We start from the raw sequence: 17,346 nt of genomic DNA, 5'->3' as shown, positions 1-17,346 counted from the left end.
TGAAGTTGCAGCCTCTTGAGATGATGCTTAAAACACTTGAGTCAGTTTATTAAAAGCAGTTTGTTAATGCTCTCTAGTGTGGCATTTCGTAATAGAGTAATGTGATCCATTGCAGCAGTTCGGCCATCGGTGACGATGTTATTTAAACTGTATTCAGAGGAGACGTGATTCTGGAAAAAAGAAAAACCCTCATCCAAAATGTTTGTTTTGCAGTATCACTGTATTACAAAATACATTCTCTGTATTTGAATCAATAACGTACTTGACAATGTGTATTTTTTTGGTCAATGTTTAATAGTGAATGTGCGTTTACAGTGTCCTTTGAGGAAATGACACCAAATTTTGTATGTCACTTGATTTTAGTCATGGAAGAAGAGAGTTAAAGTACTTTCTTTTCCATTCAATTTCCACAGATGATTTCATGACAGTATAGTTTGAACCACCGAGCTAAACCTCAAATACGATTGATTGTACGATGAAGGACATTAGTCATACAGGGTTATTAATGAAATGATGAATAATTAGTGGAGGAAGAACAATGCGTTTTCCCGCACTTTCATTTTATACAGCTACTTTTTTCAAAGAAAGAAAGACTGTGGAAAATAGAAAAAAAAAATTGAGTTTGACAGAAAATAGAAAAAACTTTGGACAGTATTTTCACATCTAGTGCAAAGTGCAGTCTAATTGTACGCACGGGTGGAAGTATCTTTCTTTTGATGCTTTCTTAGACTTTGCAATACTCATCGTAGCATTTCTCCGCTAACATTTTCCAGTGTGGGAGTGATTCTCTGACAGGATTCTTCAATGCTAGCAGGAAAAGATAAGGTACATAGAACAGAAGATCTGTTCCTATATATTCGGTAAAATTTGGTGGTTATCACAAAAGAATGTCAACATTTCAGGGACTATATTATTATTCAGGGTATATTGAAGATGATGATAATAAAAAATATAATCCATCCATCCAACCAACCGCTTATCCTCACAAGGGTCCCAGGGCAATAGGCAAGGGACACCCTGAACTGGTTGCCAGGAAATTGCAGGGCACACATGGGCAAACAGTGTGTTATTGAAAACGCCATTGGTCTGCCAGTATGCCCAGTGAGGGACAGATGGCGAATTTGCAAACACACTTAAGTAGACTTTCCCTGGCACATGAATGAAGATTTGCCAATTTTTCTGCTGAGCGCAAGTGCATTTGTATCCAGAAATAAGGCTACAGATGTTGCCACTCATCTGCAACAATCCCATGGCAATGTCAGCAGGGACAAACAGCAGAGAAGAAATGATGTGACTGACATTTGATCTCACTGCTAGGGTCAGGGCCGAAATAAAAGTCTCAGCGAATAACATTATTATTTCGTTGTCCTTGTACTCACCCCCACTGTGCAGTAAATGTCATACACCTATATCTCAATTTTATACAGACTTTGGGGACCAGAATTTGGGAATCGCGTTAACCCTGACTATATAGAAATATATAGAAAAAAATATAGCATTAAATACAGTCTTATTTGTTTAGAAAGGCATGCTTTTAGGCAGCCAAAGGGGACCTTTGTTACGTTAATTAAGGTCAGGCATGTTGTCAGGCAGTCGAAGAGGTCCGTTTGCTCCACACCTATCAAAGTCTGACATTTTATGAAAAGAGAACTCATGACTCATGAGTGGCTGGGTGGAGAGAATACCTGGCCAAAGCAAACAAAGCTCATGAAAATGTATTTATGACCAAAACAACTGGGGTCCATGACCAAACCGCATTAGACAGAGGGTCGCGTAGGATTGAAGCGAGTAACATTGAGATTTAGGTGTATTTTTATCTATGAAATGAAGTACTTATAAATTATGTTCCCGTCAACTGTGCATTTTAATGGTGGTGAAATACTCTGTAATGGTACATTTCCAGATACCCCCTCACAATCTAAAAGATTTTGGGGAGGTCTGCCAAGGTACCGTGAACTCCCAAATACTTGTTCCAAACGATCATCAAAATGATTGTAGCTGGTGCGCCTTGTATCCAGGTACGGCTTATGTGATATTCAAGCTAATTAAGGTGAGCGCCAATTCACAGAAATTTGCTATTCGCGGTTGGACTTGGTCGTTCTTGGCTACTGTGCTGTAGTTACTAATTATTATACGAGTACACAAACACGGACGAGCTCACACACACACACACACACACACAGTCAAACACACAAGCGAACCCATCTCCTCAAGCTTTGTGTATTGCTGTGAGATCAACTATAGGAAGACCACCTGGGCAGCTTCCAGGCACACAGATGGAGCGTTGCGATCTTCTCTTATTAACTTCAAAATGACGTGTGAAATACAGAATGAACATGCAAACAGACGGCGAAACATTCCCATTATACTCCACCTCGGCTTGTGTTTCATACATCTGGCAAAAAAAGCTAAATTATAGTGAAAGCACAAAAAAACATAGGTGAGAAAAAGGTGAAAAAATGAGCAATACTGCAGAATCCCAGCCCATAAGAGTGATGAGGAGTTAATTAGTCTATTTCGCACTTCCCTTCTGATGAAATTATTTTTAGCAGTGAGGCGAGAGGAAGCACATGTTAAATGTCATGAAGGTCGGATATTATTCTGTCATGAGACTCATTAGGACCCTTCTCACCATGACACATGACAGCATGAACTTGCAAAAAAAGAATAATTTTGAAATGCTTTTAATAAGATTTGTTGGATACGTTTCACATCTGAAATGGGTGGTGTTGTCATGGAAAGTATCATAATTTTTTTATCATTTGAATGTGGTGGGTCTAATAGTTTTGTTAAATTCAAACCTAAATTCTAAAAACTCCTAGCATCTTGACCAGGGCTGCCGAATTCATTTTTGTCACAAGCCACACTCATCTTCTTACATATACCCTACAAATTGATGGGTAATTAGTTTTGAAATGTAATCTTGTTCAGCTATTGTTCAAGTTACTCGACTAACCTTTATTGTTACATTACATTTAAAAAGGGTTTTGTAAAAAGAAAATGCTTGCAATATCTCAAAGATATTAATGATTACATACAACAATTGTTGTAAATATTTTAACAAGATTCATGGATTTTGACACATTTGATTTAGTTTCGCAGGCTACATAAAATACGTGATAGGCTGGATCTGATCTGCAAGCTTTAAGGTTTGACATATGTGTTCCAGAGCCTTCTAACTCACTCTGTATTTAGTACACTTGAAATGGACTGTGAGGATAAAATAATTTTGGTCAAAATGTCAAAGAGAATTGATATTGCAGAGGTTTCTGCTGCATTCAGTATTGTTTAGCACATCTTAAATTATTGACACATTACTTTCCATGTATTCCCAGATATATAATAATAGTAATAATATTAATAATGATAATAATAATAATGCTGGTATAATCTTTCTCCCCTTTCTGTATATATATGCTATTATAATTAAGATAACATACATACGGATTACGTTATTAATATTATTATGTGTATTATTATTCAAACATTATGATTGATATGAAGTTTGTCAGAAAGAAAATTTGGAAAACTTAAATAAATCTTAACATGATATAGTCTAGGTCAGTACAGTTCTAAAACAATCATTTAATGATGTCGTAAATTAATATGTCTTGGGTATTATTAGCCATTCACAGAAGCTCATAAATCAGTTAGGTTATGCACAGGTGCACAGGTGCAGATTTGCGCGTGCGCACACACACAGCCTTGCGCGCTCACATACACCATTACACAGGAGGGAAGGTCTCAGATGGATGAATCAATTAATCTCATCTGAGATCTTGGTCAGATTAATTGTACATGGCAATGAAGCCAAGAATAAATTAATGATGATCTGAATAAATCAGTTGGCTGTGCGGTGAAAGCTCCTCAACATTAAAGCTCAAAAGGACACCACTCATTCTTGACCTTTCTGAATGTGTAAATGCTACTAAATAGACTTACTTCATTTCAGGTGGAGTTGCACTCAAAGCTATATACATTAACCGGCGTCACTTCTCCAGCTTTGGTATTCAAATAGCAATTAAGTCTCTGTAAAATCACGCCCGCTCCATGCAACGGAAAAAAGAAGAGCAGCCGATGATGGGGTCCCAAGTATGGCTGTTGGCTGTGACCAGCATCGATGTACTGGTAGCTCTTAGCTGTCCAATGGCTCTTCCTGATCATCCACAGAGCAGAAGACCACTCAGATCAGGCCACAGAACAAGTCACTGCAAGAGACCACCTGAATTGTCTCATCCTGACGTCTGCCGGCACAGACCCACCCCGAAACTAAGCCCCCACCTACTAACTCTGCTAATGAAAATCCTGGCCAAAAAGACCCACACACATGTATAAAATAGACAAATATATAAAATGTGGAGGGGAGGGGAGAGGAGAATTAATCTCTGATTTTATGAGCACAATCCCTGGGACCTTTGCATTCCCTGGACACGGTAATCCCCACTCCCAGACTGATCCACCTCTGTGGAATATGGTGATGCCCACTAATGGCGCAATATGCAGAGCTTTACAAATAGACTTTTTGCGCGAAAGTATGATTTAACATTAGCAACGTTGGCCATCCTGATGGAGAGCAGAGGAGATTTCATGCATACAGTTCTCAGTTGTTATGCAACAATATGCAATATTTTTTCTGTGTGAAAATGTCATGCCAACCCGGTGATATGCAATTTGAGGGTAAATCATCAATTCATGTTTTTGTATATCCCAGCCAAAAAAAAAAAAATTTAGCCCCAGAGCCCAAACGACCATCGTGATTCATGCGAGGATGAAGTCAAGCTGATTTCGCTCTCGTCTCCCAGCAGCATGGGACTTCGCATAGCATACAGCAGTATCACAAGATTATTCTAATTAGGGAAATGTGTTGGAAAGCTATTTCCTCTTCAAACAAATGGCCCGCTGCACAACAAAAGCTGGTGGAATGCCATCCTTGTCGGCAAAGGTTGTGTCATGAGAAATCACTCATCCTTAATCTCTTCACATGTCATACCTATTCAAGAGGATCTCTCAGGGAAAATGTAGCATTTTTATATGAGGTTTGTGGGTACAGAGAGGAAGGGGTTACAGGGAGACACTCTAGAGGAAACGGGTTGCTGCGATCCCACCGCCTCCTCTCGGCCAAAAGAGGGGCCTGAGAGGGGCAGGCGGAGGCAGCCATCCCTGCTCTTGGCTGGTACCATGTGAAGCGCTCTGTTTCCTCTCTCTTCCTTTTCAAGGGCTTTGTTTCACAAGCAAATAGTGGAAGTGGCCCCAAGTTGCCCGGCCAAGCACTGCATCCAAATTGGCAAGGGTGAGGAAAAAACACGAGGGAGGGGGGGCGGGGTTCAAATTGGAATATAAGAATATAGCGAGAGGGGAGGGCAACGGGCGCGTTGGGTCTTTCAGGCCGCTGATGTCATGCCTGTGCCGACCGTGGGAGAGCAACGGCGGGACCAAGACGGCCCTTTCTCTTACTCCACAACCTCCTTTTTTTTTTTCTTTTTTGTTTTTTGCCAAGATGAATGAATCTTTCAGAAGCTAGGGCTCATTGTGAGCCGTAATCGACGGCGATTATCCCGATTTTATGCTGCCTTCCCAGTGCGTGGAGGCTCCCTGAGTGCTGGCTTTGAGGGCTGCTGCGATGCAAGCAGGACCGCAAGGGGTTGTCCTGGCAACACTTTGCAGCTTACAGAGAAGGGGATGAAGGGGAAGGAGGACGCTCCCAGCCACACAAATATACACAGCTCACTAACAGGGGCTTAGTAACTCAGAATGGGGTCCATCTTAACTCAAAGGCAAATGAGAAAATTGCATTCATATCAAAAGATTAAATGTAATTAGATTGTAAATGTGCATGTCCGTGATCTGTGCTTTTTCACACAAAAGAAATCCACAATAGAATACACACAGCACAGCTTTCATTACGTAACAAACTAACATTAAAGTTAGGTTGTGTGATTGCTTCTTGTTAAATTTGCTTTTGACACTGAGGAAAATGTAAATGAGAATACACATTTCCCACTGGTGTCTCTGAGGCCCATTGCCCGTTCTCATGACTGGAGCATCACAATATAATGTGAGGTAAAGACCACTGGAGCTGGGCCAGGCTCCGGATATATCTGGCCCCAATGGGCCTCACAGCTACTTTGTTATGTAGTGGGAAGAAACGGGCTCATGCATTCTGGCTGCCTAGGAGTTGCGAAAAAGAAAAATGAAGCCCTCAGCAAACACTTTGGGTTGTGCAGTGCATAGGAAGTGGCAGATCAATTCGAACATCTGAAGAAAGGGAGGCTTTGTCATCGTCTTTTGATTACACTTTCAACAAGATGAGTTTCCAGTAAATATTGTGCTGTTAGTTGTATCTGTAGGTCTGAGCGCTTTCATTATACATACATGGGACCGATAATAGACAATTTAGCCTGTACAAATACAACAATAATCCTGTGGATCATCATAGGGAGATCAATTTCAAAATATGCTTATTATTTGGGTTGTTTAACGTGCTTTAAAATTGCACAGAAGCACACTGATAATGTGTTGCAAAAAATATAAATTACAACTACAATTGTAAATATAGTAAATATTTTTGGGAGAAACTAATACACTACGTATATATACGCACATATAGTTGACTATGACTCTATAAGCAGTATTGCCATGATGCATTTCTCAGTCTATTCAACCGCAGAGAATGGCAAGAACTAAAAAAAAATGTTTTCCTCTAGCAATGCTCGTTTGACCAGAAAGAACATACAGTGATGAATGTCCTCCAAAAATCTATGAATGACACTGTGTTGCTCTACTACGAACTACCATCTTTTTCTGGGATTGTCAGCAGGGCAAGAATTCAGTACCATGGTCAGTGACCACCTAGTGCTGAAGGAGCTGGCCATCTTTCTCGAGGAAAACAAAGGAATCCAAACATTTAGAGCACATACAAATTCAAAGGCCCATACAAATCCACGCAGACTAGTACAGACTCAGTACATGCATAGTTTTCCTGTTCTACCCACAAGCCCAGCTGAAATACCCCAACTTTCAATTTGTCATCATCATACGTTACGCAACCTTTGGTTTATATTTTCATTACTTTCATTCCATTTTTTAACAGTCCTATCCCCCAGTCAGGGTGCCTCTCATCTTGACGATGTCCTGTATGACTGATCAGTATTCCTCTGCCTGTCAGCATCCTCTAAATTTGCGCTTTGTTTTCCCTTTGTGTTCATAATGAGGCAGGCAGTCATTAGAGACAGAGCCTCTGGGAATCCTGAAGCTCGTGTTGTAGTCTGTATAGGTCTCTCAGATGTGACCAGTTCAGCTCTAATTACGTGCTAACTGCCTATTATGCTGGAGAGGGTTTGGGATAGACTGAATTGGATAATTCCCATTCATCTCCATGAAGTACCAGAGATAGAGTTTGAAATATAATCTGACTGTGGCTCTCTTCATGGCTGCATCTATAGTTAAGTGATTTCCAATTATTGTCCGTGCATCCCTCGACTGCACTAAGCATTTGTTACTTTCTCTTTTATTGAGGCTGTTTTTGATTTAGACTCCTTCTTGTAGTCTTGATATGAGGTCTTTTTTCCTGAATCCTCCTCGAAAGCACTCTTTTTTTTTTTTAACAAGATCAGAACTACCATCAATCTCCAACTGCAGCACAGATGAAAGGCTACTGGAGAAAAGAAGATCATCCATATTCATGGATACTCTCACTCTGTACTGTGCAGGGCTTCCACACCTATTGCTGGCCGCCTCATCTCTCATCTCTTTCTTATGGCCGTGTGGATGATCATGCAAATACAAAGCAGTGCTGCAATCATTAGCAAAAGGCACATCTGTTGAACAGATCCGCATATACAGTATGTCAGCTTCTGATGGCTTCGGCCGATTCCCCACAGGATCTCATTAAATCAGCTAGTAAGGCAGGACCACCCCACCCCCTACCACAGCACCAATAATATCCACTGCATCGTTGGGAGGGGAATGACAGAGGATGAGGGAGAGGTGTATAGTAGAGAGCGGGAAGAGCAGAATGGGGCAGGCAGGAATGCCATATAAAGATAGATGTGCAGCCATGCATGGAGGAAGGGGACTAATAAATGGGAGGGGGGTGGGGGGCAGAAGGTGTGGCTGCTCGTAAAAGTAGGGATGCAGAGTTCAGAATGGAAGGGACGTTTGATATCAAATAAAAGCAATCACTAGAAGCGTTCATCGAGGGAGTCTTTGTTATCAGGTAATCTGTTGGCTACATAAAGAGCTGACAGCTGTGTTGGCTAGCTCCGCCTATGAAAAGGCATTACTGCACAAATCACATTTCATACACCAATTGACTCACCTGCCACTAGCAAAAATAGACGCACAAAAACATCACATGCCTTTACACGGACTGTCTCACACGTGAACAAGATGGTCACAAACAAGGCCAATATAATATTTTTCACAGGTGCCCTTTGTTATAAATCACTCTCGGTCCAAGTTCTGAGACCCGGTTGCAGGTTTTCAGCTTTATTTGGGATTTGCCAATAAGAGGACTAAAGAGGATGGATGTTCTCTCACTAATTAAACACTGCAGTCTGTTGGGACTGAGCACCGCCAGCAGCAGTAGCGATGCCAGCTCTCCTTCCACTGTCCACTGCCCCACAGTGTTGACAGAAAGGGCATTTCTACACACACATGCACAACTCATCACATCAGTCACTTAAGACAGACAATTAGACTCATGCACGCGCGTGCACACACACACACACACACACACACACACACACACACACACACACACACACACACACACACACACACACACACACACACAATTACAGTGATGAACCCCCAAGGAGCTCACGTACACCTTGTTTGAACCTACTAAATTCTCACTTAAAACACAATGACTATTTTATACACTACCATTGCAACCACCTTACAAATAATATTTAATCATCTGCTGTTTCTGTTTCCTTTGAGACTTCATTCCACAAGTCCATAATAATCCACAGCCAAGGCTATCTGAGCACACGCCATAATTTGATTCGACTTTTTTTTTTTAATCATTGCCTGTGGCAAAATGGGATGTAGGATTCTTGAAATCAAATGGGAAAGAATGCAGTTGTTGGTGTAACATAATTGGCTAGCATACTAAATGCTTCCATTTTACCTTGTTTTTCACTATTCAATATTTATATAAACATTTATCTAGGGAAAAGGTAAAGCTATGCAATGAAAATACTAATAATGACATTCTTTTGACAGTACAACAAGATTGTATTCAAACAAATTCCTCAATGTAACTGCATTTAAAGATCATAACATGGAGTCAGTGTTTATTTTATTTTGTTATTGTCACTATTCATTACAAAGATGAGATCCAGAGAAAAGAGTCAGGGCTCTATATTCGTACCCAGCAAAGTCTTGATATGCAGGTTTGTGTTGTTGCAAACAGGCGGTTTGAGCCATTGTGGGCTTGAACACAGCGTTCTTTCTTCACACCCAATCAATACGACTCCTCTCATTCCCTTCGAAATTGGCATGGGAGACATGGGTGAAGCAGAAACGAAATTGCTGGACCAGAAGGTCAAAGTGCATAAAGTATGTGATTCATGAGGAACTGCAAGTACTTCTTCCACCCATGGAGGATGTTTACTTAGTACACATCCGTTTGTGACCCCACTACCCCCAAGCTCTGCCATGGACACGGGTGTTATTCTATAAAAATAAGATGATAATAATGATAATTCAGTCAACCAATTTCTACAATGATTCCGAGGGTTCGATGCGTGCTCTTTTTATGTTTACGAATGAAATACAATGACATCCACTACAACGTCTATATCATGCGTGCTGCACCTCGACCACATTCACCAAAATTCCGTGACAGGTTCCAGCAAGAACGTAAAGTCTCATCTACCTTCTGCCGCCAAATTGTCAGGTGCACTGAGCGCAAGTTCCTGGCACACTGAAATGCCAAGCATGATGTAGAGCTGTCTGCCAAATTCCCTAATACACTAAATGAGGTTTGCACTTGTGCTGTCTATAAATATAGAGTTCTCAAACTCAAGATATTGCCAATAATTAGTAAGATGCATACGATAGCTTTTTTCTTTTCATTTTCCCCTATTTCACTCATCTCCATCTTGGCTAAATCCCTCGAACTCACTCGTTTTAACCGACTCCCTGGATGGTAAAGCCCCTTCACTGGAGGAGCAAGCTTACAACATAAATTCCATAAAATCCCGGCTGACCGTTATCCCACTACTACTAAGTGGCAAACGAGGATTTTCTGTGACGTCACAATGGATTAGATCATTTACAGTGCAAGACCTGCTGTATTAATTAATTTTAAAAAAGTGATTAGATCTTTGTAGAAGATATCCAACTGCATCCGAATTAGTCAAATCAAGGACAAGGGTATATTTCTTGGATGAATGGATGGATGGATGGATGGATGGATGGATGGATGGATGGATGGATGGATGGATGGATGGATGGACGGACGGACGGACGGACGGACGGACGGACGGACGGACGGACGGACGGACGGACGGACGGGCGGACGGACGGACGGACGGACGGACGGATCGGGTGGTTAGATAGATAGATAGATAGATAGATAGATAGATAGATAGATAGATAGATAGATAGATAGATAGATAGATAGATAGATAGATAGATAGATAGATAGATAGATAGATAGATAGATAGATAGATAGATAGATAGATAGATAGATAGATAGATAGATAGATAGATAGATGCTAGTCCTAATTAAGCAGTGTATAATGCAGTCAGCCAAAAGCTACAAACAAAAACCCCTCTGTGTTAATCAGCCATTGAGGCAGAGCGCTCTTGGAACACGCCATCCCAACTCGAATAATGGGCCACTTTACAGGCCTCCAAGTTAGTTCACAGAATATCGAGCTGGGAAACCGCTAGCACGGGGGTTCATGGGGAGGAGGGGTGATTTAATTGTTTCCTTCATTTTTGTTTTTGCAGGCCCCTCCTCCCCCTTTACCTCTCACCCTTTTCGGTTCTGAAAGGGAGTTCTGACAAAAAGGCAATGAAGGGGATTGTTGTGTGTTCCGTTGCACAAGTGGGTGAGGTAAACAAACTAGACAGTACGCTTTATCAACTGGACTTGTGCGGATGGTGATAGGCTGAACGTTGGGGAGCTGCACACTAGGCGAAGGATGATTGGTTAAGCGTCATGGGGTAAGGGGGGTGCATAGTGATGGGGAAGAGGAAAGGAAGATTGGTGGGATGACGGTAAAGGCTCCTGAGGGAGAGCGTAAAAAAACGGTTATTCCGGAAGAAGTTGGGGGGGGGGGGGGGGCGGCATGGACGTAGGGGTCTCTCCTCCGAGTGTGGTCATTGTGCTCAATGCTGCAGTTCACATGCATGAGACCCCTTTGGCTTCCAAAAACATCCACAAGTGATGAAGCGCTCCCACATCTGAGCAGACAAGTGGCAGCTCGGCTCTTTGCTCCCACAGCTCAAGGACATTTAAATACTCAAGAGGAACATTAATGCCTGCCGGTGCACCCGGAGTGAACAAAGAGGCACACAAACCTTGCTCAGAGTCCCATTGCACACTTAATTGAGGATTTGTGAATGACGAAGGAAAGGTGGGTGAGGCAAGGAGAGCGAATGAGAAGTATTTAAAGTAATTGTAAAGTAAATTATCAAAAGCATTCCGGTAGCAGTGATGATTCATACATTCATTTACATTCAGCTCACCCTAAATTCTCTTTACAAGTCTTACTTTTGATTAACATGTACGTAGAAAAAAAAAAATCTTCACAGGGTACAATTTATATGCCAAACCAACAGAATTGTGACACTTCTTGGTGGAAAAAAAACTCATGCGCTTTGATTACAGTCTCCGCACTATAAGTATTCTTATTTCTGGTGTTTATTGGAGTGTCTGTGGTATCAGTTTTGTGTTTTGCCACATTTCAACAGATGCAGTCTTCTATTTTTTTAAATATAATTTGCCCGTTATAAAGACAAACCATGTGGATGGCACACGCAGAATTCTTACCATTGTTCATGAGGTCTTGTGTGTATTTGTTTTAAACAAATCAATGACTGACCATCAATTATAATTCTTGGTTTTAACACAAAGGGTAGATTGTTCTCAGCAGCTTGGTCTTTGGTGTCAGGAGAAAAAAAAAAACGAGACCCCCCCTCCGTTTAGCCCCAACCCCTTTACCATTCATTCCGAGAGCAATTCCGTGACTCCCGCTGCTGACCTGAATTCTGATGGAGCAGGTGCCAAAGAGATGTGGGTGTGGGCAGTGGCGAAAGGTTACGTCTGCTTTATCAACATAAACACATCCTCAATCGCACTTAAAGTCTAAATTCATGAGCGACTCCATCTTAGTGTGTAGTAGTTTAGCATTTAGTAATTTCCTTTTTGGAAATTTGCCACATTACTAGTAAACGTGAATTTGATGGGGAATGGATTATCTTTTGGTTTGTAATGAGGTGACACTGGAAAGAGAGATGAAAATCTCTGAGCTATTTTCATTATTTCTACAATTACATAATTCTTGTGTTACCTCAATTTTCAAACTCTGTAATGATGTCCAGTCCATTAATAATTCTTACACGGCTAAATTTAGTCCCTTGCCACTTTCATTTCCAATGTTGCTAGATTGTGAATACTTTCAGGCTCTCGTGTACGTATACGAATATTCTACAGGGCCACTGGTCAGACTGTGAAATGTCCCCATGCAACTCTGTTGTCATGGCTATAGCGAGATACTGATCTTGTGTTCTTTTCGATGCGCTGAACAATCGTTTGGAATTGTCACTGTTCTTATGTACAGTATCTTTTGACTTTTTATCAGGGCTTTTGGTAACAGTTAACATAGTTGGTTTGTCAAGACATCGATACCCACTTTATGCCCCATGCACTATTGCACTGATTGATTGGCAACCAGGGTTTGATCTGCCTTTCGTCCTATACAGTATCTGTTATGTTCCATTCTGAAGTCTGACCCTAAACAGGATAAACGGTATAGAAAAATAATGTACATTATCGTCAACATTCTGAATTAACATATTCACGGGCTGGTTTGTTAAATAGCAGTTGTCATAGCAAAATTAAAGTAATGCCTCAACAATGACCATCAAGCGGTCTATCGTTTTGCCACCCAGCAGAAGCCTCTTGTGTTGTCCTGTTCCTGTGCAGTCAAACAGAAGTGAAGGGAGCCAGGCTCTTTGTTTGGTCAACCCATGGGAAAGACCCCACTCTGTGCAGACCTCTGAGAACTAAGACACTGATTCTATAGGCGGGACTGCATTAGCGAAATAAAACAAAGAAAATTACAGAATATCTATTGGAAGATCCATACCAGGAATCCAATTAATTTAAAGAGCCTAATCAAATGAATACAATTAAAAATTGGATGATAATAATTCAACATTCAAATGAAAGAGAAACAAAATCAAAGAGAAAAACAACAGATTTTTTTTTTTTATTAGTACAAACATAAGAATCAGTTTAGACAAACACAAAGTTGTTAGCAAATGAAACAAGGAGTTGGATGGTACTTTGGCATCCTCCGTGTGTTCCCAGGAGGATTACACAAGCAGTGAGAGCCACACAATAACAGTAGGAACTCCATGAATGGAAAGCCTGAACGTTGATGTGGATGGTGAATTCTTGTGAGCAGTTCACATCTCGTATCATTATTTTTACCACCATTATTAGTATTTTTTCCAGTTTGGTTTAAGCGGCCTAACAGCAGAAGCGAGATATAATTAAGTGCTAGTTCCTTAATGTACTGTGAGTGTGTTGCACCTTCATGGTGCTTGTGCTGCCCTTTTACTTCATCATGGGCACCTATAAGGAGCCGCTCAACAACAAATCTCTAAATAAAATAAATATATACACTTAGAGAAAAATATCACCATATTTCAATCCTGCACTCTTTTTCTGTCACTCCCACTTTGTCACCCACTCTTTGTCACACGCTTGGCAGTGTTAGATCTCAGTTTATCTGGCAGAAGCAAGTCTTTGCAACTTCTTTTGCCTTATTTTTATTTTTAATTATTATTTTAAGGAAAGTTTTAGCTCAAGTCAAGACAGAAGAAACAGCTATTTCAGCTACTGGCTCTCATCCAGAATAAACATCATATCACTCATATAATTGTCGTTAATTCCTGTTTGAGCTAGATTTACTGCAATCCATACAACGTGTCATGGATACTAATAATTCGCAAAGTTATTGAGCTTCATTTGCATCCTGACATTTCTATCTTACAAATTGATTTTCTTTCCCCACAAAGCTGTTGTGTCCTATTTTTGTCTTGATATTATTTGCCCTTGGATTGGCTTGCGTGTTTCAATCTTAGCTCCCCCATGTAGTATGTCATACTACAGCCTTGACATAAGCACAAACGTGTATGTATGCGTACGCATAAACACACACACACACACTGACACACAGGCACACACACACGCGCACGTATACACACATTCATGTAAACCTACAAGGTACCTTGAGCAATGTCTACCCTAATTAAGGCATTGTTTGCCCAGATGGCTGGTCTTAATATGCTCCGTCGTGTCAACATGTTCATACGTACTGATTATTATTATTTTTATTCATTATGCTTGCAACCATCAGCACACACAAATGCTGCATTTTTCGTTATCTCCCTGCAACTATTGAGATGGTAAAACATTCATATACTTCATTTGCTTTTATTTGTGTTAGTTGATGCAATTCTTATTATCATTCTGTGATATGAGCAAAGCTTTAACAAGAACCAATGGATGAATCTCAATTTCCCTTTGGAGTGATTTTTGATCAGGCATTATGACACTAACATGAGCACAAACACACGCACACACTTAGATATAGGACATTTATACATCAAAATGACTCATCCCGCCTTTCAGCATGTGCCTTGGACGTCTGTGCTCATTCATGTAAAGCACAAAATGCCACAGTACAGTAGTTCAGAGAACAGCCTCTGGGAAAAGGACAAAACGCATTAGCTGCATGGACACTTTTCAATACAGATTCTCCCGGCAATTACACTGAACGCCAGCTCTCTACAGACTCCGCCCCTGTGACAAAATGGCCATGGTCCAGCCAGTGTGTCTCACCGGGCAGAAGGACTTGTGAGTAATCCAACGTCCACACTGATCTCCACCATAGGCGCATCCGTCAATGTGCTGCTGACAGAAGCGTTCGCCTACACACCTTGTGCACGTTTTCTAAATTGATGAGCTGGAGGTGATCAACTGATGGTGCCAAGAGTGTTGGTTTCCATGGTGACACTGGTGCTGCTGTTGGGAAACTGTTATGTGCATGTGTGTTTGCGTACATGCCTATTGTGGGCTATGTGTTTTCAAATGAAAGGCTGCTTAAGTGGATGGTTATACACCAGCAATGTTATGATGAATTTGTTGGCTTTGAGGAGAGAGATTCCTTCATCCGTCCATTCATAAAAGGCTTGTTCAAATGTTGCATTTTTTTACTCATGGTATATATATTTCTTATTGATTGTTTTCTTGAGGAAAACAAAACCTTTTACCACAAAACCTACATTGATCCAACTTGTTGATTATCAGAATGCTCTTTTGCAGTGATCGAAGTTCGAAGCAGCTAAACAGCCACATTTAATAGTATCCCGTTGCCACAAAATCATGGTAGGCTACATTAAAACAGACTATTCATTGTTAAAGGATGAATTCAACCTCTTTCTAGTTTCTTATCTATTAAAATTCATCACATTAAGGTTTAATGTCTAAAATGAAGCAAGCTCGTGCATTGTTTATATGCAAACAATAAACACCTGGTTCAACGCCAAATTCTTGCAAGAAGTGGCAACCAATGCACACACGGTTCCATTTCAATCTTTAAACCATGTGGTGTTATTCTCAGTGACAGAACATAAAGGTTAACGCGCGTCAATCATCTGCAACAAATTGCTTGCAATTCTACATGCATGTCTGATCATTTTAAATGAATGAACCCAGATGGATGAAAGCGTCAACGCCGCTCTGATGGAATGTGTCGCGCATCTCTCCATCCTAATTTGTGCGCTGCACACACGGGAAAAGCGCAAGAAAATCACTTGCAATCTCGCTTGCTTCCACGTCCCAATCTGATTAAAATAAACAATTTGCTGTGAGTATTGGTGAGGTTGTTTGTACAGCATGGCCAGGTGTTTCAAAAGCAGCATCTTACCTTTATTCCAAACCTCAAGAAAGAAAGTTTTCGGTGCAGCTCCTTTGCAGGGTCTTGTTGCATCCGCGTCACGGAGGCTGAGGCAGCACAGCAAGCCACTGCGATCCACCACAGGAGCGCTTGACGGAGAGAGCACGGTGACGGTTTTGGTCTCAGTAGTATCCGAGAAGCTGTGCTGCTCAACGAGTCCACAAAATGAGCTATGCCTCACCTCACCCTTCGGCGCTTGGCTCCCCCACTCGCGTGCGCCCGCCCCCTCCTCTTTGTGTCGTCTCAATGGGGATGCCATATCTCTCCAGTTGGTGAAAGATGCAGCCTATACCTGATCTTCCTCCCTCTACCTCAGATGCGCGCGCTCATTTGCATCACATTGAAAGTTGACACAAACCCAGCCAAAAATAGTGACTGGTCGGGGTCGTTAAATAAAAGTTCCACACATCCATTTTAGGAGGTGTCATCAAATAGGCCAGTGAAGAAAAATTGCTGATTCTTACACAAACCTAAAGGGTTGCTCAGTGTTACACCTCTTTGTATGAGGTATCAAAAATGCTTGCGAATAGAAAAAAAAATCACAAAATAGAAGATCTAGTAAAATAGATGGTTCTATTGTTAGCATTGGCAAAATAAATTCTTTATTGATAGATTAGTTCCTTTTACTGTCATATAAAAATCTTCAACACAATTTCATTCTCTAATCTCTTTCATGTTCTGTTAACCCTTATGTCCATTTTCAACGGAGTGTAATATGTCCCAGGTCACTTTTAACCTCTAAATTTCTTAATCTTTAGCACGATTTCATTCTCTAATCTCTTTCATGTTGTCCTAACCCTTTTTTTTTTCCATTTTCAACGGAGTGTAATATGTCCCAGGTCACTTTTAATCTCGGCCAAGAATATCTCATAATAATTGTCTAGATCAATTTATGAACCACAGATCTTTTCAAAAATGAAAAACAGCCTATGTGACATGAATTGAATTGAACGATTATTTGTAAAACTTGAACAACCGATGAAAATATCTTTTCATGCAAAGTTTTTATGAAGAGGAAAGCCCATCCGTCCGTCCGTCCGTCCGTCCGTCCGTCCGTCCATCCATCCATCCATCCATCCATCCATCCATCCATCCTTCTACCAGGCTTGGGTCGCAGGGGCAGCAGCTTCAGCAGGG

General features: G+C 41.0%; 1 protein-coding gene across 3 annotated transcripts in view; it reads right to left on the bottom strand.

Moving 5' to 3' along the window:
- Positions 1–16,390, bottom strand: part of LOC125970205 (excitatory amino acid transporter 2) — a 28,881-nt gene extending 12,491 nt beyond the window's left edge. The window contains exon 1 of one of the 3 annotated variants that reach the window (XM_049722259.1): positions 16,180–16,390. Coding sequence is in view for 2 of the 3 variants with exons in the window: in XM_049722258.1 (XP_049578215.1) it covers positions 3,943–3,980 (38 nt within the window). In the remaining variant the exon portion in view is untranslated. Of the gene's footprint in view, positions 1–3,942; positions 4,229–16,179 lie in introns of those variants that run through there. The other 2 variants (XM_049722258.1, XM_049722260.1) reach the window with 2 other exon arrangements.
- Between the last annotated feature and the right edge of the window lie 956 nt (positions 16,391–17,346).

Source organism: Syngnathus scovelli, chromosome 6, assembly GCF_024217435.2.
Source record: "Syngnathus scovelli strain Florida chromosome 6, RoL_Ssco_1.2, whole genome shotgun sequence".
Classification (NCBI taxonomy): Eukaryota; Metazoa; Chordata; class Actinopteri; order Syngnathiformes; family Syngnathidae; genus Syngnathus; species Syngnathus scovelli.
Note: the sequence above shows the minus strand (reverse complement) of the source record. Positions and strands in the feature narration are given on the sequence as shown.